The 26,385-nt window shown below is 40.4% G+C and overlaps 2 protein-coding genes and 1 long non-coding RNA gene across 9 annotated transcripts in view; 1 reads left to right on the top strand and 2 right to left on the bottom strand.

Annotated features, from left to right (window-relative positions):
- Nucleotides 1-5,684, bottom strand: part of LOC106590032 (N-chimaerin) — a 44,191-nt gene extending 38,507 nt beyond the window's left edge. For 2 of the 3 annotated variants that reach the window (XM_014180521.2, XM_014180522.2), the window contains exons 1-4: nt 5,556-5,684; nt 5,165-5,238; nt 3,388-3,426; nt 3,243-3,298 (exon numbers count right to left, since the gene is read on the bottom strand). In XM_014180521.2, coding sequence (XP_014035996.1) covers nt 3,243-3,298; nt 3,388-3,426; nt 5,165-5,238; nt 5,556-5,653 — 267 coding nt within the window. In that variant the 5' untranslated portion in view covers nt 5,654-5,684. Of the gene's footprint in view, nt 1-3,242; nt 3,299-3,387; nt 3,427-3,958; nt 4,087-5,164; nt 5,239-5,555 lie in introns of all 3 variants that reach the window. The other variant, XM_045710718.1, reaches the window with a different exon arrangement.
- A 1,902-nt stretch (nt 5,685-7,586) lies between these two features.
- LOC106590033 (ATP synthase F(0) complex subunit C3, mitochondrial) lies at nt 7,587-10,197 on the bottom strand. Of its 4 annotated transcripts, none has more exons than XM_014180525.2 (5): nt 10,090-10,197; nt 9,784-9,879; nt 8,584-8,661; nt 8,083-8,273; nt 7,587-7,898 (listed from the first exon to the last, which is right to left on the bottom strand). In XM_014180525.2, exons 2-5 carry the CDS (start codon nt 9,820-9,822, stop codon nt 7,784-7,786), a joined length of 423 nt encoding a protein of 140 aa, XP_014036000.1. In that variant the 5' UTR covers nt 9,823-9,879; nt 10,090-10,197; the 3' UTR covers nt 7,587-7,783. The 4 variants fall into 4 exon arrangements, with proteins under 4 accessions (XP_014036000.1, XP_045566654.1, XP_014036001.1 ...); XM_045710698.1 differs by lacking the exon at nt 10,090-10,197 and adding an exon at nt 10,065-10,082; XM_014180526.2 differs by lacking the exon at nt 10,090-10,197 and adding an exon at nt 9,991-10,076.
- A 12,677-nt stretch (nt 10,198-22,874) lies between these two features.
- On the top strand, nt 22,875-26,385 carry LOC106590034 (uncharacterized). Of its 2 annotated transcripts, XR_001324998.2 has the most exons (6): nt 22,875-23,137; nt 23,397-23,471; nt 24,870-25,232; nt 25,393-25,508; nt 25,602-25,712; nt 25,872-26,385. It is a non-coding gene; the product is annotated as an uncharacterized lncRNA (long non-coding RNA). The 2 variants fall into 2 exon arrangements; XR_001324997.2 differs by having other exon boundaries at nt 22,877-23,471; nt 25,872-26,383.

Raw genomic sequence — 26,385 nt, 5'->3', positions numbered from 1 at the left:
GACAATGTCAGTGAAGACACTTGCTAGTTGGTCAGCACATGCTCACAGTACACGTCCTGGTAATCCGTCCGGCCCTGCGGCCTTGTGAATGTTGACCTGTTTAACCTGTTAGGGCTAGGGGGCAGTATTGACACGGCCGTATAAAAAATTTACCCGATTTAATCTGGTTACTACTCCTGCCCAGTAACCAGTAACTATAATTATTGCCTTTGGATAGAAAACACCCTAAAGTTTCTAAAACTGTTTGAATGGTGTCTGTGAGTATAACAGAACTCATATGGCAGGCAAAAACCTGAGAAGATTCTGAACAGGAAGTGGCCTGTCTGACAAGTTGTTGTTCATCTTGGCTCTTTTTATTGAAGACTGAGGATCTTTGCTGTAACGTGACACTTCCTACGGCTCCCATAGGCTCTCAGAGCCCGGGAAAAAGCTGAATGATATCGAGGCAGCCCCAGGCTGAAACACATTATCGCGTTTGGATAGTGGCCAGTCAGAGTACTCTGAGACTCAGGCTCGTGCACGAGGGCACGAGATGTTTTTATTTTCTCTCTCTTTGTACGTATACACGCTTTCCCGGTCGGAATATTATCGCTTTTTTTACGAGAAAAATGGCATAAAAATTGATTTTAAACAGCGGTTGACATGCTTCGAAGTACGGTAATGGAATATTTAGACATTTTTTGTCACGAAATGCACCGTGCTCATCACCCTTATTTACCCTTTCGGATAGTGTCTTGAACGCACGAACAAAACGCCGCTATTTGGATATAACAATGGATTATTTGGGACCAAACCAACATTTGTTATTGAAGTAGAAGTCCTGGGAGTGCATTCTGACGAAGAACAGCAAAGGTAATAATATTTTTCTTATAGTAAATCTGACTTTGGTGAGTGCTAAACTTGCTGGGTGTCTAAATAGCTAGCCCTGTGATGCCAGGCTATCTACTGAGAATATTGCAAAATGTGCTTTCACCGAAAAGCTATTTTAAAATCGGACATAGCGAGTGCATAGAGGAGTTCTGTATCTATAATTCTTAAAATAATTGTTATGTTTTTTGTGAACGTTTATCGTGAGTAATTTAGTAAATTCACCGGCAGTGTTCGGTGGGAATGCTAGTCACATGCTAATGTAAAAAGCTGGTTTTTGATATAAATATGAACTTGATTGAACAAAATATGCATGTATTGTATAACATAATGTCCTAGGGTTGTCATCTGATGAAGATCATCAAAAGGTTAGTGCTGCATTTAGCTGTGGTTTGGGTTTATGTGACATTATATGCTAGCTTGAAAAATGGGTGTCTGATTATTTCTGGCTGGGTACTCTGCTGACATAATCTAATGTTTTGCTTTCGTTGTAAAGCCTTTTTGAAATCGGACAGTGTGGTTAGATTAACGAGAGTCTTGTCTTTAAAATGGTGTAAAATAGTCATATGTTTGAAAAATTGAAGTTTTTGCATTTGAGGTATTTGAATATCGCGCCATGGGATTACACTGGCTGTTGAGTAGGTGGGACGCAAGCGTCCCACCTAGCCCAGAGAGGTTAAAAGGTCTTACATCGGCTGCGGAGATCGTGATCACAGTCTCCCGGAACAGCTGGTGCTCCCATGCATGTTTCAATGTTATTTGCCTCAAAACGAGCACAGAAGTAGTTTAGCTCATGTGGTAGGCTCGTGTCACTGGGCAGCTCCCGGCTGTGCTTCCTTTTGTAGTCTGTAATGGTTTGCAAGCCCTGCCACATCCGACGAGCGTCAGAGCAGGTGTAGTACGACTCAATCTTTGTCCTGTATTGACACCTTACCTGTTTAATGGTTTATTAGGTACACCACCCAGTTCATGAAAATGAATCGCTCCTACAGTGAGTCACGTGGCTGTGGCTTGCTATATAAAGTAGGCAGACAAGCACCCAGTTAATGTTTGATTGAACATTAGAATGGGCAAAACTACTGACCTAAGCAACTTTAAGCGTGGTATGCTCGTCGCTGCCGGCCAAACTGCCACCCTCCTGGGTTTTTCAAGCATGACAGTGTCTATCTCGGGCCTCCATAATCAACTGGCGGACTGTGGACCGGGTCCGGACTCATAACGGGGTCAATACGGACCGGGCTTTGACCCCTGGTATCATATAAACACACAAAAGGTATGGAAGAACCCATAGAATTACAGGAAATTAGCTTTAAAAACAGCGACAACAAAAAATCTCTGCCCCATGCAAAATGGGTTGAATTGCACAAAATTAAGTTCAAATTGCAACATTTTACCTTCCCCAACAAGAGGGGTGTGAACAGTGTTCCACTTCTATCAGCTAAAAACAAGAAGCAGCAGCTCCAGTGGGCACACAATCACCAACACTGGACAATTGAGGAGTGAAAAAAAATTGCCTAGAACATGACAGCATGTTCAGTTTATTTGAGTGGCTTGCGCACTCCCCAGAACTCAACCCAATAGAGCATCTTTGGGATGAGATGGAACGGGTTGTTCGCGGCATGAATGTACTGGCATCCAATCTGCATCATCTGCATGATGCCATTGTGTCAGCATGGACCAACATCCCTGTGAAATGTTTCCGACACCTAGTAGAATGCACCGAAGAACTCAGGCTGGGTGTACCTACTAACTGGCCGGTGAGTGTAGTTTACTACATTGACTGGAAATAACACGTCTCCGCCTGAAAATCATCCCGCTCCTAAAAATTATGCCAAACGTACCTCAAGTCAAGTAACCACTCTATTCTACTTCTCTCCAAATCTGGATCTCTTTCAAATAACCCCTAGCCTATTGGCTGATATGTAACCCAATAATAGCCTACCAGTAGCCTAAAATAAAAACTGTCCATGTGAGAATATCTGATTATTTAACCTATTTATTTGGCTGTTTTTGTGCATTTTGATATTGCCTAGGGTGGCAAAATTGCTGAGACCAGGGCTCCCAAGTTAGCTTAACCTAAAATAACATTTTGGAACTGCTGTTGGGTGGGACCAGTTGTTGCAGGAGCAGGCGGGAGTTAGACAAAAAAACAGCAGGAAGTGGTGGGTGTGGTATAAAAAGCTGCGGGAGCAGGATGAAGAAATGAGTCCTGTGCAGACCTATATTGTCACAGTTCATCAAGTGTTGCAGTAAATTGTTTTCAGTTCATATAAAATTGTCATATTGGAAGCATTTTGTTTAATAATCTTGTAGTAAGGTTGAGGATCTATTACGAATACCTGCAATTTGTCTGTATTCTATATCTGTTTGCTTACCTCACAGGTGCAGGTCAATCGCCGTGGATGTGGTGCCTCCTGTTGAAGCTGATACACTGGTGCGAAAACAGAACACAGTCAGTAAAACATCATGATTACAGTGCTCCCTTCAATATTTTCATCATTAGAATACATCTATACTCACGATAAGATTTCCACACTGGTGGCCTGTATTCATCATGGTCTGAGGAAAGAATGACATAATATCAAGTCTTTAAAAAAATAAAATTGTTTAAATAAACATTGACAGACTAACAAAAATCTTTGTTTCCTGATTTACAGTGCCTCCGGGTGGCCATTGTATCACACTACACTTAAACTGTGCTGATTAAGCCACCCTGACAAATTTGATTTGCTAAATCTACAGCAAGTGAACAGATTCAGTAACACAGACATGATATGTTTTACAAAAAAAATATATTACACTAGCGAGCCTTTAGCACATGTGAATTGCCTTCGAGAATAATATAGGTTACTCATTTTAGGCTACACGCAAGATACTTTGAGACTAGCCTAATCAACAATACCAAACTAATGCAGTGGATTTTATGCACATTCACAATAAAACTAACATTAGTATTAGCTTAGACTTATTGTACTTGAGAAGTAAGAGCATGCATACATTAAAACATTTATACATCATGGTGCCAAGCCAAACTGTTTTATGGGGGCATGGAATTGACGTTTCATATTACACTTTTTTAAGCGCTGCTCACCTCGCTAAAAAGGAGGTGCAGCTGGCCCAAAGACACGGTATCTGGCCATGGAGTTATGGCATAGGCTCCGCACATCCATCCATGTTGGTGGTGGACTGGCAGTAATGCACCGTTTTGTTGTCATTTAACTCGTAGAGCAGAGTTCAAGAGACAGTTATGCTCTCCTTTAATGCCTCAGCCACATAGCAGTATAGGAAGCATAAACATAAAAAAGAGGCAGAACACAAAACTCTTCTAACACGTCCGCCATTGTTGATACGGTCGCGCTGTCTCCACTCATAGCAACATATCCTTACAAAAAATTACCACTGTTCTATACTAAACCGTACCACTACTGTAGCACATGCAGTTTGGGTCAATACCATTGCGTAGGATACCTTTAAAAGATAGCTACTAACAAAGATTTGAATTAGGCTACTACAAGGATGTTCTGACCTTCAAATAACTACTGCACAACAGACTGCTGCAGACTGTGCTTTCAACCACATCCCACATCCTGAAAGGACTATGACATGCGTGTTCTGACAGAATACACTGGATATCTGTCAGAAGCACAGAGCTTCCCGTCTCATCCCCCACAGCCTGGATGTCAGCTCTATCTTAAACTTGAAATGCACTAAATTTCCTGTCCCCTAACTGTTCTTTATGCATTTTCTCTCCCTTTCCTAGTTGGACCAAAAGTGACAGACATGTCGATGCCTACCCCAGTATAGCATCCCCCTACCATTGTTGCTAAATTGCCAATGTTTTTTGTTTGATGCAACAACGACAAAAACAAGGAAATAGCCTGTAGTCTACTATTCCAGCTCTTGAAAAGGGTCCTTTGTCAATCATCACAGACAAGCTGACAAAGTGTGTCATTCAACACCATGTGATGCCCTCTGGTGATCAAGGGGGTTTTGACATTACCTAAAAGGCTGTAACGCTAATTCATTAACGTTGATAATGACTAGACTAAACTGTTAGTTAGCCAGCCAACATCGTATCTACAAATCTGTTGTTTTCATCTCGCGCGAAAGAACTCTACAGGCCTTCCGACAAGGCCAAAAAAGGTAGCTGGATAGCCAAACACTGACCACATTTCTATAGCATAACATTTGCATATCTGTCACATGCATTACTAGGAAGATGACGTTGTAGCTGGTATTGGGACTAGAGAGGTATCAAACTGACAGAGGAGAACAGTTTGCTAGCTAGGTAACTTACCAAAGACATTTAGAGCCATTCTTGGTGCGTTAATTGAAGCGCAATAGATGACAATTTCCACCGCAGTTAGAAAGCTGATAATGGGAATACAGTGAATAAATATTAATCTGCGAGAAAACATATAGCAACAACAAAATGTTAAGCTGTATAAAACGTTTCTACTTCAATAACAGAGCCAGTCCAGGCTAGCTAGCGCTAGCCACTTAACGTTGACGCGTTTGCTCACACTGTGAGACGCCGCCGACTTCATGGCAAAAATAAATAAACAAATACAAAGATCGCGAACAGGCGTAGATGCAAACATTAATTTATCTGCATTGAGGATAAAGTCCATATGTATTCTATCCGATGCATATAGATAATATAGTTGAGCCCAACACATTGTACTTACACCACATCACCGTATCCATCTTTCACGAAGTCGCCATCTTGTGATATCACGTGACCATCAGCCTCAATTTTAGGCCGAAGTGTTACCATGGTTACCATGTGATGCTGCTCAGAATAGGATGTGGCAGGGTTAGTGCTATCCGGGATCCTTAGGATGTCCCTACCCATTTTAAATTTCAACTTCAATGAAGTAACGTCAGAGTTGGGAAGTCCCAAGGATTCTGGAAAGCATGGACCATCAGCAGCAATGCAGTTAATTCCACCATGTGAGAATATGCTGCCAAACATACCTGTAAATAACTGTATTTATTTATTTTGCTCCTTTGCACCCCAGTATTTCTACTTTGCACACTCATCTACTGTCAAATCTACCATTCCAGTGTTTTAATTGCTATATTGTATTTACTTCGCCACCATGGCCTTTTTATTGCCTTTACCTCCCTTATCTCACCTCATTTCCTCACATTGTATATGGACTTATTTTTCTACTGTATTATTGACTGTATGTTTGTTTTACTCCATGTGTAACTCTGTGTTGTTATATGTGTCGAACTGCTTTGCTTTATCTTGGCCAGGTCGCAGTTGTAAATGAGAACTTGTTCTCAACTTGCCTACCTGGTTAAATGAAGGTGAAATAAAAACATTTTAAAAAAAAGGAGAGAATCCATAAGCCTATTACATGCAATGTTGCCTAGTACAGGCAATGTTTGAGCTATCGATTCATAGATCCTGCAGTGCGGAGGCAAGAGCACTACTTCCTGTGCCACCGGTCATTACACACGTACACATGGATTTTGTGTTATAAATATGTGGTAGAGTAGGGGGCTGAGGGCACACACTTAATATGTTGTGAAATATGTTGTGAATGCAATGTTTAAAAAAAAGTTGTATAACTGCCTTCATTTTGCTGGACCCCAGGAAGAGTAACAGAAATACAAAATACCTATGGAAGGTGTGTGCTACCAACTCGATCTTGTAGGGTCATGAGCAGGATAGCCAGATAAAGGCCAGGCCTTGTGCCAGGCACCATAATAGCAGTTGTTTTATTACACATGTAGGCTGTAGTTGGCAGCTAAGAGCTGAATTACATACATAGCACATAAGTAATTAAACAAAAACAGTTAAATCAGGATGGGAGCAGAAGCAGTTTGTTTTTGGAAGTGTCAATGGGCTGAGCGGTTGAAGAATAATGGTCATAGCTGGGGGGGGGGGGGGTCAGAATCAGACAGGTCCAGAGACATCAGCACAGCTCACCGTCCACTCACATACAGCCAGTTGCATCCTCCTTTGTGCCAAGCCAAAGCCAACAGGTATGCTCCAAAGGCTATCCCAGTACTACAAAGCAATGCGAGCTATAATGTGGGGGTCAATTCAAAAGCCCAGGCACTTGTGTCACAGGGAGTAAGCCTAGTGCTCATGTCTCTGCACAGGATCCAACCGCTGTAAGATATTTACTTACCGCTATTAATATAGTGCTCAGGAAGTTTATAATCTCAAAATGCAAGTTTGTGATCTACCTCACTACAAAGAAATTGGAAGTGTCTATTGAAATACAATCCAACAGCTGAACTAAATCTCATCCCAAATCTAAAATATTTTCCAAGATCGAGAGGAATGTATGGCGTTGGGATACATTTTCCCCTAGGTAAAGATCTCAGATCAACTTCCCCAATCTTAATGCAAAACTGACCCAAGATCAGCATCTATGGGCAACTTTAACATATATCAAATGGAAGTTCCAAAAGCACTAAAAATAAATGTAAAGCAGAATCATGTTGACAATTTATCCTCATGGAACAGCAATAGAGGAAATTGTATTACACCAGTGAAAGTTGATTTATTGCAATTAAGAAACACATGATAACCAAAAGTACAGTGTAATTTAATAAAACTCACTTAATCAAAAGCCAACCTGCAGTTAACATAACTATATGCTTTGTTTTGAGCTCAAGGGCACACACTAGAGAGAAATCTGGTGTTCCTTTGAAAGTGTTTTGCAAGGAAATACACAAAATAACTCATACATTTTAAATAGTGAAATACATGCATTTTTATTCTGTAATTGGTAACATCTTTACAATACATGCCTTTTGGTTTTGTTATCCTTCAACAAAAACTTGGAAAATGTACAATTTCATGACCAACACGGAACAATTTTGGTTGCTCGAGTAAAATAGGTAATCACAGCTGTAGTTTCAAAATCATGATCACCATCAGCAGAAGATATATTTACATGGCAAACAGGATCAGGAAAGCAACCATCAAGCAGAACAGACCCATGGCTTCAGACAGGGCAAATCCCAGGATAGCATAAGAGAAAAGCTGCTGTTTTAGGGAGGGGTTCCTGGGGAGAAAAACAAAAAGGTTGTTAGATCCATGAATCAAAGCTGTGGGAGAGACTTGCAGCCATAGCAATTGTTAACCATTTTCCTAAACATTGTCAAAAATGCATCTGAGAAAAATCAGCAAAAATTCACATAGTTGAGGGTATAAAGTAGGGCACCATATCTACTAATGGCAATATTTACCTTGCATATCCGATGATAAGGCTGCCGAACACAGTCCCGATTCCAGCACCAGAACCGGCCACTCCAACTGTGGCAGCTCCAGCGCCAATGAACTTGGCTGCTGTGTCAATGTCTCTGCTCACAGCGCTAGTCTGGAAACTCCTCAGTGCTACTTGGAAAAAGGTGCTCTGTGGCACAAGGGTAGTACTAGCCTGGGAGCAATAAAAAAAAATTTTTTTTAAATTAAAATCATATTTAAAAAAAAAAAAATGGACTAAAATGACCATAAAAACAGGTATAAGATAAATATTAAACATGTAAGATTAAGACAACATTCAGATCATTGCAGAGGGAATCATTATCATTTAGAAGAGAGCAGAGGGTTGTTTTCTTATATAACATGTCTATCTGCAACATTTTACCTAAGGAAAAAAATCTAGAAAGGTAGCATCAGTTGTCCATAGAAGTTGTTGTTCCTGGAGGTAAGGGAACTAAAGGGTAAAGGGGCAGGTAGACACTCACCTCTCCTGTTCTGACATCCGGTCGGGAAAGGACAGACGCAGAGAGGGGTCTGTATAAGGCCCTGGATCCAGAACGGACCTGTACATTAAAAAACAGTAACATTAAGCGATGCAACTTCCATAACATCAACTTGATTACAAACACACCACCTCCCAAAAAAAACATTTGTTAATTGAGTCACAGGGGGACACATGGACAATATCATGTACATCACAACTGACCAACTTTAAAAAGTCAGATGTGGGCAGTACCACATGGTACATAACTAGTAGCTTGCCCCCATTTTTAAGAATAAACGTGGTAAGTGAAAACCATAATGAAATAGCCCACTCCCTCCCTACCCACTGGGTCGGTATAATTTGTGGAACGTTCCAACAGGAATCTGTTCCAAAAAACTTAAAGTAAAAGGTTGCCAACCAACAACGCATACAAAGTAGCAACGCATACAAACCTAGCTAACTAGCTGCCGAATAGGCATCAACTCACCACGTAGCTTATTCTTAATGTTTGTCCATAGGCAAACAGACATGTGAGGAGAGACATTTTTCGGAATAGACGTGATGAGTGAAAAACGCAATGAAATAGACCACTCCCTACCCGGTATCTTATTCTGCCGCTACACAACTTTGTATGCGTTGTTTTTTGGAAACCTTGTTATTTACGAAGTTTTTGGAATAGATTCCTGTTGGAACGTTCCACAAATTATACCCACCCACTCTCTATTTCGGCCGCTATACAACTTTGTATGCGTTGTTTGTTGGCAACCTTGTTATTTATGAAGTTTTTGGAACAGATCCTGCTGGAACGGTCCACAAATTATACCCACCCCAATTCACATTGCTTCTGAAATACGAAGGGCTTCATTTGGCTGTCTTTGGTGCTTTATTTCTGCATGACCTTGAAATTACAAAGAAAGCTCATTAGCTACCTAACGAGCGCTGGTTAGCAACCTAACGTTAGCATAGCTAAAACTAGCTACCTAGCTTAGGTGACAAGTAACGTTATTTTCCAAGAGCTGGTTTAAAAAATAATAGACTTAAACCAAGTTACTTGCCATTCAGTGTGCACAATTGCATGCACTGAAACGTTACAGCAGTTCCTAAGTCAAAAAATAAGTACAAGTTCAGCAGGCCCACGTACCTAATCAACATTATGCTATGACAACTTATATGTAACGTTATCATTACTTTCACAACTCACCAGTGCAGGTGTAGTGACGAACTTCGCACAGGCGTACATATTGGTTTAATGTGTTCACTGATACATCAACTGAAGACGAGTCACCTGGTTTTGTCTCTAAAAAAAAAGAGAGACAACAGTTGCTAAGGTCAATGAGAATTTCACAAAAAAAATCTAAAAAAACAGCGAATCCATTAATTATTATATGTGCAAAACAACTGTCTTCACATAAAGTATATGTCGGTGTGGATCCAAAACGACTTTAGATAGAAGATCGATTGTTAAAATGTTTCCGCGCAGACCTCCAATAGTCTCCCCTTCACTTACCGGCTGCAGAGGTCGAAGCGCCGAGGAACAACTGCGCATGCCAGAAGCCGTGTTTACTCAGATTCCCGGATATTGCGATTTACGACATCAGACGTCATTCCCTAACAGCTTTATTGGAACATTGGAAAGAAAAAAGTACAAAAGTACAATCACAGCGTTTTCAATGTTGTTTCTATCAACCATCTATGTTTCTATATATCAATCAAATATCTATTGTATTCGTTTCAATGAAAATGTGACATGTTTTACTCATGCTACTAGTGATAATAAACTCAAACTCAAACTCAAGGTGGTAGTAGGACAAACTCAAAAGGGTTTCTTTCTACTTGTGTGTGTGCCACACTGTTCACCAATGATGTTGAAATGCTATTTTCTAATTCTCAGGGAATGTATGTATCAGTTTTACCCCACATATTTGTTTTAACCCAATAATCATTTTGAATTCTAGTTTTCCTGCTCTTTAGCCTTTTGTTGTATTCATATATACCCAGTGCCATCCTTTTCAAATGTTCTCTTGTCTATTAGAATTTAACAAAAATTGATAAAACCATAAGATTTATTTATAGAGTTTGGTTTTCACTATTTGGAGCAGATCAGTTGTAACATGATCCATGTCCAGCAGAGAGATCTGTTGTGTAGGCCTATGTTATGTAGCGGCAGCTAGGCAAGGTATCATTCCTGCTATACTGACCCAATCCCAATGTGAAACTTCAACCCTAACGCCCTGTGCACTTCAGAGATCTGAGAAGGTTTGACAGGTGTTAGCAATATGGCATTAAACCTAACTAGCCTATCTGAAGCCTAGGTGGAGCTATTACCATACCTATGCCATGCCCTTTCAGATATCCAAACTGCACAGGGTGTAGGGCAGGGGTATTTAACTGTTACCCTACTAGGTCCGGAGCCTGCTAGTTTCCTGTTATACGTGATAATTATTTGCACACACTTAGTGTCCCAGGTCTGCATCAGTCCCTGATTAGACGGGAACAATGGAAAAATGTAGTCAAACTGGGTTCGAAGTCCAGAATGAGTTTGAAGGCCGTAGGGTCTTATGATTAAAATTGAGATTTGGCCACTGTGTATTAAGTAGGTGCATACATGCATACACACACACAAACATATGACCAGCTTTAAAAAAAGAATTGGCTCGACATTCCTTGTCCCTGAAATGAATGGACTTAGAGATGAGAGCGAAATAATTATAAACTACTATTTTCATGCCCTTACCTCCCTCAAAGATCTGTCCTCAACATGATTGGCAGCTCTAAAGCTGTGCGTGTGTGTGTGTCTGGGTCCATGCCTGTACTTGGGTATGTGAGGGAATGACAGGGGTGGACGGACATGCAATGATTGGTTCATAGACAGGGTCTCTGCCTTTGTCTTCAAGGACATGTAGATGTAGCCTGGCTAAATTCCCAATCTGGTCCTCATACCATCATGGCCACCTAATCCTCCCCAGCTTCCAATTGGCTCATTCATCCCCCCTCCTCTCCCCTGTCACTGTTCCCCGGGTCATTGCTGTAAATCAGAATGTGTTCTCAGTGAACTTACCTCTAAAATAAGGATAGAGGTAAAACATTTAAATAAAGATATTATACTGCATCTCCATGGTTCTTAAATAACGGCAGTCTGAAGCTGATTAAAAGGCTTGGAGATATGTATCATTAATGTATTGTGCTTGACCTTTTCCTCACATCAATACGACATTTATATATATATATAATATATTCCCCCATAACACAACACATTAGATAAACGTGAATCTTACTTACGGTTGCACAAAAACAGCTGTGAGCAAACCACGCCCCATAATATTGTAACAAGCCTCCTCCCCTACATTTTAATTACCACTAAAAGAGCAAAGAACTGTAAAGAACCATTGAAGAACTCAAATGTTTTTTTGAATCATTATGGTTCCACATAGAGTCTTCACCCTTCCCAAAGAATCATTGAGGAACCCTCATTTTTTTGTATATCGATTTCCTAGTAAAAGGTTGTATTCCTTTTTAAAAACCAGCATGTGGATAAGATGTCATGAACTGTCAGTTCTTGCATCTAGAGCACTGTCTATGAATTTGAGAGGGGATAACGAGAACTATACCTCAGTAAATGAAAAAATGTCAGCGTTACCGTTTTGTTGTTTTTCGAATTCCAGAATGTAGCTTTAGATGCAACTATCAATGCTTTTGTACAGCCCAACTGGGCCAATTGACTCTTCAGGTTATTAGAGTCCTCTTAAAAAAGGTAATTTGAAAGTACAAACTCAAGTGTGGAGGGAAACCAGTCCTAGTTTCCACAATTGTATTTGAAACGCAACATTAAAAAAATACATAAAATCATGTTTGTTGGTATATAGACATATCCTTTTTCCTTCTGGAGCACCACAAGGCCAGTTATAAGGCTGTTTACAGCACACTGATCTCAAATTGACTGGCTAATCTTCACTTTTCATTCTGTTGCCATGGGTTACCGGTTGGCTGGCAATCTGACAGCAGGCTAATAGACAGGCTTGATTAGTGGTCTCCGGTTCTGTCCATCTCCGCGCATGGCTGAGCTCCCTGGTCATTTATCCACTAATAAGCCCCTAATGGGCCCAATACTCAGTGGTATGTCACTGCTACATGGCAGAAAATGCCTACATGTCTCCACCACCTTTGACAAGTTGCTTGTCTCACATCAAACCTTGTCATTTACAAGAGAGGAGGCTAAGGGTAAAGAACTCAGTGTTAACACTGAGACAAGGATTTTTGCATTCACTCCTTAGCCACAGATCTCCTCGCCTGCCACTAGGAGAACAATATTGATAGATGGTGTGATAAAGATCACATTAACTGTTCAGATTTGGATATAAGACTTGAGTTTTTGTCCATAAAGAGTTTGTGTGCTAGAATATTTGGCACCAAAACCCTGTGTCTTTGTTTTGCATATTTCAGTTGTGAAATTTATTCTAACCTGAGTTTCTCAGTTGTCGTAGGAAAAAAATGCCGACATGTAATCCCTTGCTGATGTAAAACTATGGGCAAAACGAAAAACATGTTTTTAAACTCTCGGAAGAATGTTGCAGATGAACTACATGTTAACTCATTAGATGGTTCTCCAATCTAATGTGTTCTCGCATATAAATACTTAGGCATTTAGATTGATATGGATTTTACATTTAAAAGAAGCAAAGATTTAAAGTTGGCTTTTTCTACAGAAACAGATTGTGTCATTCTCTAAGCACTAGGAAGCAGATTATTCAGTCAACCTTTTTATCTGTTCTTGATTATGGTGATGTTATTTATCAAAGTGCAGCTGCTACTACTATTAAACCTTTTGTAACGGGTGTCGTAAGGATTAGACCAAGGTGCAGCGGGAACTTGTACACTCATCTTCTTTATTAAATCAAAAGAAGGAAAAATAAACAAATCACATATACAAAACAAAGAATGACACTAAACAGTCCTGTCAGGTGCAAAGACACAAAACAGGAAACAACTACCCACAAACCCCCCATTGCACAAACACCCTTATACATAGGACCTTCAATCAGAGGCAACGAGGAACAGCTGCCTCCAATTGAAGGTCAATCAACAAACCCTAAACATAGAAGAAAAACTAGACTGAACATAGAAAAACACTAACCTAGAACATAGACAAAAAAATCCGGAACACTCTAAACAAACACCCCTCTTACATAATAACATAGCCCAACAAACCCGAAACACTCTAAACAAACACCCCCTGCCACGTCCTGACCAAACTACAATAACAAATAACCCCTTTACTGGTCAGGACGTGACACCTTTGGATGCCATCTACCATAGTGCCCTTTATTTTGTTACAGGTGACAGTTTTGATACTCATCACTGTATCCTGTATCAAAAGGTGGCTGGACTTTGCTAAAGACCGGTAGATCTGTACATTACTCCCTTTTTGTCCTACACCATAAACTTCCATCGTATCTAACCTTGCTGTTGAGTTGCTTGGATTGGTTAACTCTTGAGGTTCCTAGGGTCTCCACCGAGCTAGGTAAATCTGCTTTAAGCTTTAATACACCGTAATGCTGGAACAAAATTCTAAATACATTTAATCTTGATGTTCTGGTGCCGTTCAGGCAATTTAAAGTATTGATTGGGGATTTATTGGTGGATGAATGTAACTGTTTTTCTGGGAGATTTGTGAAGTTTTATTTCTGCTTACCATGAATGGGTTTTTGTAATCTAGTGTGTGTGTGTGTGTGTGTGTGTGTGTGTGTGTGTGTGTGTGTGTGTGTGTGTATATCATATATTTACAGTACCAGTCAAAAGTTTGGATACACCTACTCATTGAAAGGTTTTTCATCATTTGTACAGTTTTCTACATTGTAGAATAATAGTGAAGCAACAACAAACACGCAACACTGACCCTCAACACGGGGGCCCTTCAGGGTGCGTCCTTAGTCCCCTCCTGTACTCCCGGTTCAACCATGACTATGTGGCCACGTACGACTCCAACACCATCATTAAGTTTGCCAACAACACGATGGTGGAAGGCCTGATTACCGACAACGATGAGACGGGCAATAGGGAAGAGGTCAGAGACCTGGCAGTGTGGTGCCAGGACAACAACCTCTCCCTCAACCTGAGCAAGACAAAGGAACTGATCGTGGACTACAGGAAAAGGAGGGCCGAGCAGGACCCCATTCACATCGATGGGGCTGTATTGGAGCAGGTCGAGAGCTTCAAGTTCCTTGGTGTCCACATCACTAAGGACCTATCATGGTCCAAACACACCAAGACAGTCATGAAGAGGGCACAACAAAACCTATTCCCCCTCAGGAGACTGAAAAAAATGGGCATGGGACCTCAGATCCTCAAAAAGTTCTACAGCTTCACCATCAAGGAAATCCTGACTGCTCGGCATTCGACCAAAAAGTGCTACAAAGGCTAGTGCGTACGGCCCAGTGCATGACTGTAGCCGAGCTTCCTGCCATCCAGGACCTCTATACCAGGCGGTGTCAAAGAAAATCCCTAACAATTGTTGAAGACTCCAACCACCCAAGTCAAAGACTTGTCTCTCTGCTACTGCACGGCAAGCAGTACCGGAGCACCAAGTCTGGAACCAAAAGGTTCCTAATCAGCTTCTACCCCCAAGACATAAACTGCTGAACAGTTAATATTTGATTAACCCATGGCAACGGAATGAAAAGTGAACATTAGCCAGTCAATTTGAGATCAGTGTGCTGTAAACAGCCTTATAACTGGCCTTGTGGTGCTCCAGAAGGAAAAACGAGGATATGTCTATATACCAACAAACATGATTTTATGTATTTTTTTTATGTTGTAGTGTTTCAACCTACACTGACTATTTGCATTTACCCCTTATTTTAAAATGATTTATTATTATTTTTGTACTGACTCTTGGACAGGCTCGATATACACTCACTGGACTCTAACCACACACTCTCATACTACGCTAACACTCCAAAACACACAAACCACACACACACACACACACACACACACACACACACACACACACACACACACACACACACACACACACACACACACACACACACACACACACACACACACACACATTTACATTCCTTCACACTCTTCACATATGCTGCTGCTACTGTCTGTTTATTATCTATGCATAATCACCTTACCCATACATACATGTACATATTACCTCAATTACCTCGACTAACCTGTACATTGACTCGGTTCCGGTATCCATTGCATACACCCTCGTTATTGTTCATTTATTTTGTTACTATTTTTCCTTTAATTTAGCACATTTTTCTTAATTACTTTTTAAAAACTTTGCATTGTTGGTTAAGGGGTCGTAAGTAACGTTTACTACACCTGTTGTATTCACTGCTTGTGACAAATAACATTTGATTTGATTATGTGCAGAAACATTAAAAAAAGAGACATAGGCACAGAACATGGATCTGCAAATGGTTGGGCAGACAAGGACAATATGACTTACATTCTACAGAGGGAATTGGAGGTGAAAACTTTTAATGTTAAAAAGGCAGCTGCATTAATTAGCTACACTAATAACCTTATACCTAACCTTAAATGAAGACCAACAAAATTCATTTTTGTTTCCATACATTTTTGTGATATACAGTGCCTTGCGAAAGTATTCGGCCCCCTTGAACTTTTCGACCTTTTGCCACATTTCAGGCTTCAAACATAAAGATATAAAACTGTAATGTTTTGTGAAGAATCAACAACAAGTGGGACACAATTATGAAGTGGAACGAAATTAATTGGATATTTCAAACTTTTTTAACAAATAAAAAACTGAAAAATTGGCCGTGCAAAATTATTCAGCCCCCTTAAGTTAATACTTTGTAGCGCCACCTTTTGCTGCGATTACAGCTGTAAGTCGCTTGGGGTATGTCTCTATCAGTTTTGCACATCGAGAGACTGACATTTTTGCCCATTCCTCCTTGCAAAACAGCTCGAGCTCAGTGAGGTTGGATGGATGGAGAGTGTTTGTGAACAGCAGTTTTCAGTTCTTTCCACAGATTCTCGATTGGATTCAGGTCTGGACTTTGACTTGGCCATTCTAACACCTGGATATGTTTATTTGTGAACCATTCCATTGTAGATTTTGCTTTATGTTTTGGATCATTGTCTTGTTGGAAGACAAATCTCCGTCCCAGTCTCAGGTCTTTTGCAGACTCCATCAGGTTTTCTTCCAGAATGGTCCTGTATTTGGCTCCATCCATCTTCCCATCAATTTTAACCATCTTCCCTGCCCCTGCTGAAGAAAAGCAGGCCCAAACCATGATGCTGCCACCACCATGTTTGACAGTGGGGATGGTATGATCAGGGTGATGAGCTGTGTTGCTTTTACGCCAAACATAACGTTTTGCATTGTTGCCAAAAAGTTCGATTTTGGTTTCGTCTGACCAGAGCACCTTCTTCCACATGTTTGGTGTGTCTCCCAGTTGGCTAGTGGCAAACTTTAAACGACACTTTTTATGGATATCTTTAAGAAAGGGCTTTCTTCTTGCCACTCTTCCATAAAGGCCAGATTTGTGCAGTATACGACTGATTGTTGTCCTATGGACAGAGTCTCCCACCTCAGCTGTAGATCTCTGCAGTTCATCCAGAGTGATCATGGGCCTCTTGGCTGCATCTCTGATCAGTCTTCTCCTTGTATGAGCTGAAAGTTTAGAGGGACGGCTGGGTCTTCGTAGATTTGCAGTGGTCTGATACTCCTTCCATTTCAATATTATCGCTTGCACAGTGCTCCTTGGGATGTTTAAAGCTTGGGAAATCTTTTTGTATCCAAATCCGGCTTTAAACTTCACCACAACAGTATCTCAGACCTGCCTGGTGTGTTCCTTGTTCTTCATGATGCTCTCTGCGCTTTAAACGGACCTCTGAGACTATCACAGAGCAGGTGCATTTATACGGAGACTTGATTACACACAGGTGGATTCTATTTATCATCATTAGTCATTTAGGTCAACATTGGATCATTCAGAGATCCTCACTGAACTTCTGGAGAGTTTGCTGCACTGAAAGTAAAGGGGCTGAATAAATTTGCACGCCCAATTTTTCCGTTTTTTATTTGTTAAAAAAGTTTGAAATATCCAATAAATTTGGTTCCACTTCATGATTGTGTCCCACTTGTTGTTGATTCTTCACAAAAAATACAGTTTTATATCTTTATGTTTGACGCCTGAAATGTGGCAAAAGGTCAAAAAGTTCAAGGGGGCCGAATACTTTCGCAAGGCACTGTAGCCAATCTTTACTTTGTGGCTGAGGTAACTAGTGACAACGTGCGTGTTGTTGTTGCTTTCCTCTTCGCCATCATTGTTTTGGTCTCACATTGTTTTTGGTCTCACTCATCTCTCATTGGCTTTTGGTAGTAGTCCTTGTCTAATTCCATCATAGCACTGCTCATGCTCAAACTACAAGATGCACGACCACAAATTCTGACATGTCAGAAAATTATTGGGACATCCGACAGGGGTCTGGAGAACGGAACAGCCATCATCGGTCATCGAGTCCTTGACCCGCTCAAACTACCCGAGTCCCGACATACTGATCGTAGACCAAGTTCATAGGATTTCACCCCGATCATGAACATTCATCTAGGACGGCAAAAACGTGGCAAATTTGTGGCGAAATTCACTCCCCTATGCCCGGCATAGGGGAGTGAATGTTATTTATAATAAGAAAATCGGACCTCTCTGAAATGAAAATGCATGGCCCTCCAGTAAAATATATACTGAGCAAAAATATAAACGCAACATGTAAAGTGTTGGTCCCATGTTTTATGAGCAGAAATAAAAGATCCCAGAAATGTTCCATTCGCACAAAAACCTTATTTCTCTCAAATATTGTGCACAAATTTGTTTACATGCCTGTTAGTGAGCATTTCTCCTTTGCCAAGAGAATCCATCCACCTTTCAGGTGTGGAATACCAAGAAGCTGATTAAACAGCATGATCATTACACAAGTGCAAATTGTGATGGGGACAATAAAAGGCCAACCTAAAATGTGCAGTTTTGTTACACAACACAATGCCACAGATTTCAAAATTTTTGAGGGAGCATGTAATTGGCATGCTGACTGCAGGAATGTCCACCATAGCTGTTGCTAGATAATTTAATGTTAATTTCTCTACCATAAGCATAGTTTTAGATAATTTCACATGACTGTGGCAGGGGCGCAGCCATGGGTGGGCCTGGGAGGGCATAGGCCCACATACTGGGGAGCCAGGCCCACCCATGGCTGCGCCCCTGCCCCAGTCATGTGAAATCCATAGATTAGGGCCTCATTTATTTATTTCAAGTGTGTCACGTCCTGACCATAGAGTGCTCTTATTTTCTATGGTAGAGTAGGTCAGGCGTGACTGGGGGTTTATCTAGTTTATTTTTTCTATGTTGTGCTCTAGTTTATTTTTTCTATGTTGGGGTTTTTGTATGATTCCCAATTGGCAGCTGGTCATCGTTGTCTCTAATTGGAGATCGTATTTAAGTAGTTGTTTTTCTCACCTGTGTTTGTGGGAGATTATTTTGAGTTAGTGCATGTTGCACCTCTGTCGTCGTGGTTTGTTTATAGTTTGTTTGTTTGTTTGTTTGTTTGTTTGGCTAAGTTTCACAATATAATAAAGATGTGGAACGATACTCACGCTGCGCCTTGGTCCGTTTCTACACACATGCGTGACTAATTTCATTATATGAACTGTAACTCAATAAAGTCGTTGAAATTGTAGCATGTTGCGTTTCTATTTTTGTTCAGTATATTTTAACTAAACTCTCCCTGAACTCTTGAAAAAAAAAAAAGTTTTAGGTTTTAATTATTATTTTGGATATAGGGGAGGGTCACTTTTTTTCAAGAGTGTACCGAATAAAATATACAACTTAAATGGGTCTCCAATGCATTTTCAACTCTAGGCCTACTGATAGTTTTGTCACAAAAAAGTTGCATAGGTATAGCGAATGTTCCCACTCTGTTCCAATGTTTCCACTCTGCATAGGTATAGCGAATGTTCCCACTCTGCTATTTTGGATTAAGGTACGTATGTTTTGGAGTAGCCTAATCAGATTAAAACATTGTGATTGGTTGTGTTTATACCACATATAAAATGTAATACATTTTAAAAGTTAAATCGTAAATATTTAAGCTATATTGAAGCGATAGGTTCTAGGTGCGCGAGGAATAGTCGCTGGGATTGGAGAGGAGACAGAGCACATTCTTTTTTAAATAACTTGGCCTTCCGGGAGGGAGGGTGCATATGTGGCCACATTATTATAGGATAACTTGGATTGCGACGATGGAGGCCATTTTCATTGAAGTAAAACAAAAGTTAAAGGAAAAGAGTATGCCTATAGTGAAAAGCTTACAAGGGGAATTAAAAAATGGTGATTGACCAGATTAAAATTGTGTTTGACCAGACACAATGCTATTTTACAGTAAGGATGAATCAACACTATCCACGTCAGCTACTACAGCGACTGAAATTACTGCAACACTTAACAAAGAGATGCAGTTAGTTTCAAAATAGGTGGCAAGGAATAAGTTAGTCATAAATATTTCAAAAACTAAAAGCATTGTATTTGGGACAAATCCTTCACTAAACTCTAAACCACAACTAAATCTTGTGATAAATAATGTGGAAATTTAGCAAGTTGAGGTGACTAAATTGCTTGGAGTAACCCTGGATTGTAAATTGTCATGGTCAAAACATATTGATACAACAGTAGCTAAGATGGGGAGAAGTCTGTCCATAATAAAGCGCTGCTCTACCTTCACTATCAACAAGGCAAGTCCTACAGGCTCTAGTTTTGTGGCATCTGGACTACTGTTCAGTCGTGTGGTCAGGTGCCACAAAGATGGACTTAGAGCAAACATTAATAATATGCTGGCTCAAAGTGGAGGAGAGATTGACTTCATCACTACTTGCATTTGTGAGCGGTGTTGACATGTTGAAAGCACCGAGCTGTCTGTTTAAACAACTAGTACATAGCTCAGACACCCATGCATACCCCACAAGACATGCCACCAGAGGTCTCTTCACAGTCCGCAAGTCCAGAACAGACTATGGGAGGTGCACAGTACTACATAGAACCATGACTACATGGAACTCTATTCCACATCAGGTACTGATAAGAATACACCTTAAGGAATAGCGGGGATTGTGAAGCAACACAAACATAGGCACAGACACATGAATACACACATGATAAAATACGCACTATACACACACGTACACATGGATTTTGTGTTGTAGATATGTGGTAGTGGAGTAGGGGCCTGTGGGCACACACTTAGTGTGTTGTGAAATCTGTTATGAATGTATTGTAATATTTTTTAAATTGTATAACTGCCTTAATTTTGCCGAACACCAGGAAGAGTAGATGCAGCCTTGGCAGCAGCTAATAGGGATCCATAATAAATACAATACAAATATGTTTTAATATTGTAGTGGAAGATGAGAAGAACATTGGCATTGTCAAATGCAGGCTACTGTGCAACTCCCAATTCAGGTAGGATTCCATTTTGGAACTTACATTTATTTATTTGTTTTATCATTTTTATTATTGTAAATCATGGTTATTGTAACCGTATTTATAAATCGAAACCAGATTTTTAAATATGCAACACCTGTTTTGTTGAATTCTGTTGAGACATTTTCATTGGCTAAATTAAATTTGATCTGTCTTTTAATTGTGTGCTCCGTGTTTAGTTTAACAGAGGTTATAAGTAGCTCTATTTCTGTCATTTGTTGGGTAGGGTAGACACTTGCCTTTGTTGGTAATTGCTGAAATATAGCCTGTTCAGAACTTTTTCGAAGGTTTAAACCATATTTCATTCTGTTGAGCCATTTTCTTTGGCCAAATTAAGTTCCAACTCTAATGCTGTGTTTGCCGCAATATAATAGCCTGTTCCTATATTCCCTATAAACAATAGCTCAACTTACTTTTGATATTACCCTAATAAAGTTTCGAAACTTTTGTGAAGGATTGGTGTGGTGTGGCTATTATTAAGCTTTATCTACTGCAAGCCTACAGTATGATGTGAAGGTAGTGCACATCAGTTGAACTTGAGGTGTGGAAGAAGGTTTCAGGCCTACCAGAGTTACTCCAATAATCTAACAATATAATGCTTCTCTTTATACAAAATATTCTGATAGAAAATGAACCTCTTTCTGTAAGTCTATATCTGTACAGCAGACGCAGTAGCCATCTGACATAAAGAAATGCATGTCGGTGTCATAGCAGGCCAGCTGGCATATCACTATCACTCTCTCGCGATCTCTCTGGGAACAGGCCTAAGCTTCTCTTCCTTTAAATAGGCCATATATATAGGCCTATGCATTTAGTGCTCAAATCTCAGACAGCTTTATAGCATATTTTTTCATAGATTTTTACAATACTATCCTAAAACAAGAATTGCAAGTGGACAACTATTGTTTTATGATAGTATTCTAAAAACCAATAAAAAAAAATATGCAATAATGTTTTGCATATGCTACACATCGAAGCACAATAAATAGTGTTTTTGTCATTTTTTTATAGGCTGTTTTTAAAGGCACGCAAATGTGGTTCATTTAGCCAATGTTCCTCGTTTATTGATGGCGCTGGCTGCACCATGTCGGATCTGTCCGGTAAACTTCCTGCCGGTCACATTGTCTGGAGTCAAATTTTCCTAAAGGAAATCCTGAAATGCAAATATTGTTTATATGCTGATTTTAGAATATTCACATGAAAATCTGTCACCAATTGAATGGAAACCTATAGCTATAGACACCCTAAAGACTGTGGCAAGTGTGCTAGTCCAGTGTCACTTTGATTATGGCTGCACATAATGGTTCACCAGCAGCCCCAATCATCTAAAGATTAAGCTACAGATTTGGGTTGAATATTTTCCCTGTATTTTACAAATGTTCCATCCTGAGAATAATAACTTTTCTCCCAGGTAAGCATATAAAGCATATGTCTTGTCACGTTGGCATAAATTATTCGGGAGACAAGCGCAGGAATGCGTATTTTTTTTATTTATTGTACCCAAATTACAGCGTCCCGTGTAAAGGCACGGGGACGAAGACCAAACAAACATGTAACAAAAACACAGGGTTGAAACCCAAACAAAAGAGAGAGGAGTACCTCGAATAAATAACACTCGCACAATGATTAACACACAGGACGAGACCCGTAATAATCTGCACAATCTGCGCACAATCTGCACTGGAATTACACACCTCTTTCAAACCATGAACCTGGGAGTGAACATGTGATGCTGGTGAAGAACATGTGGCTTACAAAGTTACAATTATAGGCTTGCAAATTTAATATTAATTTGCAAATATAACGAGCCTTTCATGCCAAATAGTGTCCCCTCTACGTCACAATGGAATTCTATGAGTTGCTAGGGCTGTTGCTAGAGCTTGCAACAGTCTGATCGGATTAGGTAATGAACCAACACATCAAAAAAAAATAATAATAAAAAAAAAAAAAGGACGGTATTTTTGACGGTGACAGCCTGTGACTACCTGCTGCTTCAGAAGACAGAATAGACTGGAAAGAGAACACTTTCTTTACCATGTATTTGTCTTTATATAAATACAAATAGGAATAAATAATCTAAACTGTTTTTAGATTGACGTTGCTAGCTATTGTACTTATATACCTCAGCCTGCCTAGTTAGCTAGCCAGCTAGCTAGCCAGACAGTTGTGTTTAGCTAACGTTAGCTAGCTAGCAAGCAAACGACTAACTGTTGATGGAGCTTTCTGTTTGTATGTAATATTAGCTTGCACTTCAATGGCATCCCTCGAGGAGATTTTCGTTTTTCTTTCCAACCAGGCGAAGGAATATTACTATGAAGACATCACTGATCTCGACAAGAGGCGTAATAATCTGAGAAATTCACAATTCAGGGTAACGTTAAGCAGATAACTGGACGGATTTAGCTATGTACAGCCATTTTCCATCTAACGTTAGCTAGTTGCTAGCTATGCATATATCGCTCAGTGGAGGCTGCTGAGGGGAGGATGGCTCATAATATGGAGTAAATTCAATGGTATCAAACACGTGGTTGATACCATTCAATTGACTCCATTCCAGCCATTATTATGAACCGTCCTCCCCTCAGCAGCCTTCACTCTAATAGTTATGTCTGTCATATAAGTTAAACCTGATCAATCAAATGGATAGGTGTAAGCAATAACGGTAATTCCAAAATGCTCTCAACTAGGTGTCTTCGCTAGGGGGGAAGAAACCTAGGGGGTGTGTAAGAAAGAATGGATGAAAGAGAGAGGTGGGATGAGAGCGGAAGACAGACAGAGAGAGATGGGGAGAGAGAAACAGAGAGAAAGACAGCGTTGCAAATGTACTTAGACTTGCGTATTTCAACAACTCTTCCAACTTGTTAGGCAATCAATCAACAACCTCCCTCAATGTGATCAAGATAAAGGAGATGATTGTGGACTACAGGAAAAAGAGGACCGAGCACGCCCCCATTCTCATCGACGGGGCTGCAGTGAAGTTTGAGAGCTTCAAGTTCCTTGGTGTCCACCAACAAACTAACATGGTACAAGCACACCATGACAGTCGTGAAGCGGGTGCGACAAAACCTAGTCCCCTTCAGGAGACTGAAAAGATTTGGCATGGGTCCTCAGATCCTCAAAAGGTTCTACAGCTGCACCATCGAGAGCATCCTGACTGGTTGCATAACTGCCTGCTATGGCAACTGCTCGGGCTCCGACTGCAAGGCACTACAGGTAGTGCGAACGGCCCATTACATCACTGGGGCCAAGCTTCCTGCCATCCAGGACCTCTATACTAGGCAGTGTCAGGAAGGTCCTAAAAATTGTCAAAGTCTCCTGCCACCCTAGTCATAGACTGTTCTCCCTGCTACCACACGGCATGCGGTACCGGAGTGCCAAGTCTAGGTCCAAGAGGCTTCTAAACAGCTTCTACCCACAAGCCATAAGACTCTTGAACATCTAGTCAAATGGCTACCCAGACTATAAGAATTGCCCCTCCCCTCGCCACACCTCTGTTGTCATCTATGCATAGTCACTTTAAATAACTATCTACATGTACATACTACCTCAACTAACCGGTGCCCCCGCACATTGACTCTGTACCGGCACCCCCCTGTATGTATTATTTTTTACTGCTGCTCTTTAATTACTTGTTACTTTTATCTCTTATTCTTATCCATATTTTTTTTAACTGCTCTGTTTGTTAGGGGCCCGTAAGCATTTCACTGCCTGTTGTATTCGGCGCATGTGACTAATAAAATTTGATTTGATTATCTACCTACGGGGGAAGGATGGCCAGCCACACAGGAGGGTGATTTTTATCAAGGAGGCCGTGCTGACCGAGATGCATGCTGGCCATTTCGGAGTGAAGTGGATGATTGGCAAAATCAACCTACGCTTCTTCTGACGTGGAATTGTCAAGGAGGTGGACAGCTGGGCAAGTGAAATGACCTTTTGTTTATCAATCACATTCTATTATATCTGAAATTATGATTTCAATGAATGTCATGTCGGAGATAACACAATATTTCAATTTGTCACTTCTTGCTTAAAAGGTCAGTACCATGTCTAGCCTGACAGAAGTTTGAGAGGGCGAAGACTGTAGCGCCGGAGTTGAAGCCCATCAATGTTGTTTCACTATGGCACATGATCGGTTAGTGTCCCAATTCAAATTTTGCCCTGATAAGTTTCTTTATTTGACCACAGCAGAGTTCAATATTATTGTGTGTGTCATTATCCTTACAAATATGAAAATCTGCATGTATGACACAGATACGGGTAAGAATAAAGTAATCTTCTCTATCACTTTTAAGTGGACCTCATCGGACCCTTCAAGAAATCCAGGAATGGCAACAGTTAGTGTCTGACGGCGACCGATCACTTTACCAAGTGGATGGAGGCATTGCCCATTAATGTCAGTAAAGAAAGAGTACGTGCTTAACTCTAAATTCCCTTCTCTAACCCATTAAAAAGGGTGCTTGGAACCAAAAATAGATATTTGTTTTGTATGATACCCATCAAGGACAAGACTAGCAAGGCCACCTCCTCACCTACCCCCCAGGAGGTATCCCCTCCACCAGAACCAGTGAGTTCAGTTCAGTCTGATTCTGAGTCGGAAGGGGACCAGCTTGAGGTAGGCTATAGCTTCCAAAAGTGTTGAAAAGTACATATCTCCCATTTATAACACTGCACTAATCCATCAAATTTTCTCACAATAAAGTGTAACCTGTGTGTTTGCTTGTTTATGTCTTTGTCTCCTATCCTGTTCGCTTTAACTGCTCCTGTTCTCCAGGAGCTAGGACCTGCACAACACCCAACACCCAGACGTTATTATTGTACCTGATGTCCTCCATTACCAACCACCCTCCAGCAACTTTTCATTACATCTACAACAACTGTTATTGTCATTATCTGCTAAGAAACTTTTCTTGCTCTATCATACCGGGCACATAATATGTGAGATACATAGATAACTAAAATCACTAGCACTGCAAACACTCAGAACAAAGAGATCAGCAGTGCCTGGACTTTGCAGTCTCCCTCTTCAAGTCCCCCTTCTGAGACTGGCTGCCTGTTGAGAACAAGTGACCACCTCCTTTATATTCCAAACACCAGAATTCAGTATTTTAGTCAATGATTGCCATGTGAGTGCACAAAAAAATCTGTGAAAATAAATGAATGACACAATTGTACCAAAAATTCTGAAAGGTTATGTATTAAATTCTTAAATATTGCCAGGTTGGTTTTCACAGCTGTTTCACAAGGTGTTCATTATTGTAAGGTATCCTTTGATTGTATTTATTTGC

This window comes from Salmo salar, chromosome ssa29 (assembly GCF_905237065.1).
Source record: "Salmo salar chromosome ssa29, Ssal_v3.1, whole genome shotgun sequence".
NCBI classification, from domain to species: Eukaryota; Metazoa; Chordata; class Actinopteri; order Salmoniformes; family Salmonidae; genus Salmo; species Salmo salar.
Note: the sequence above shows the minus strand (reverse complement) of the source record. Positions and strands in the feature narration are given on the sequence as shown.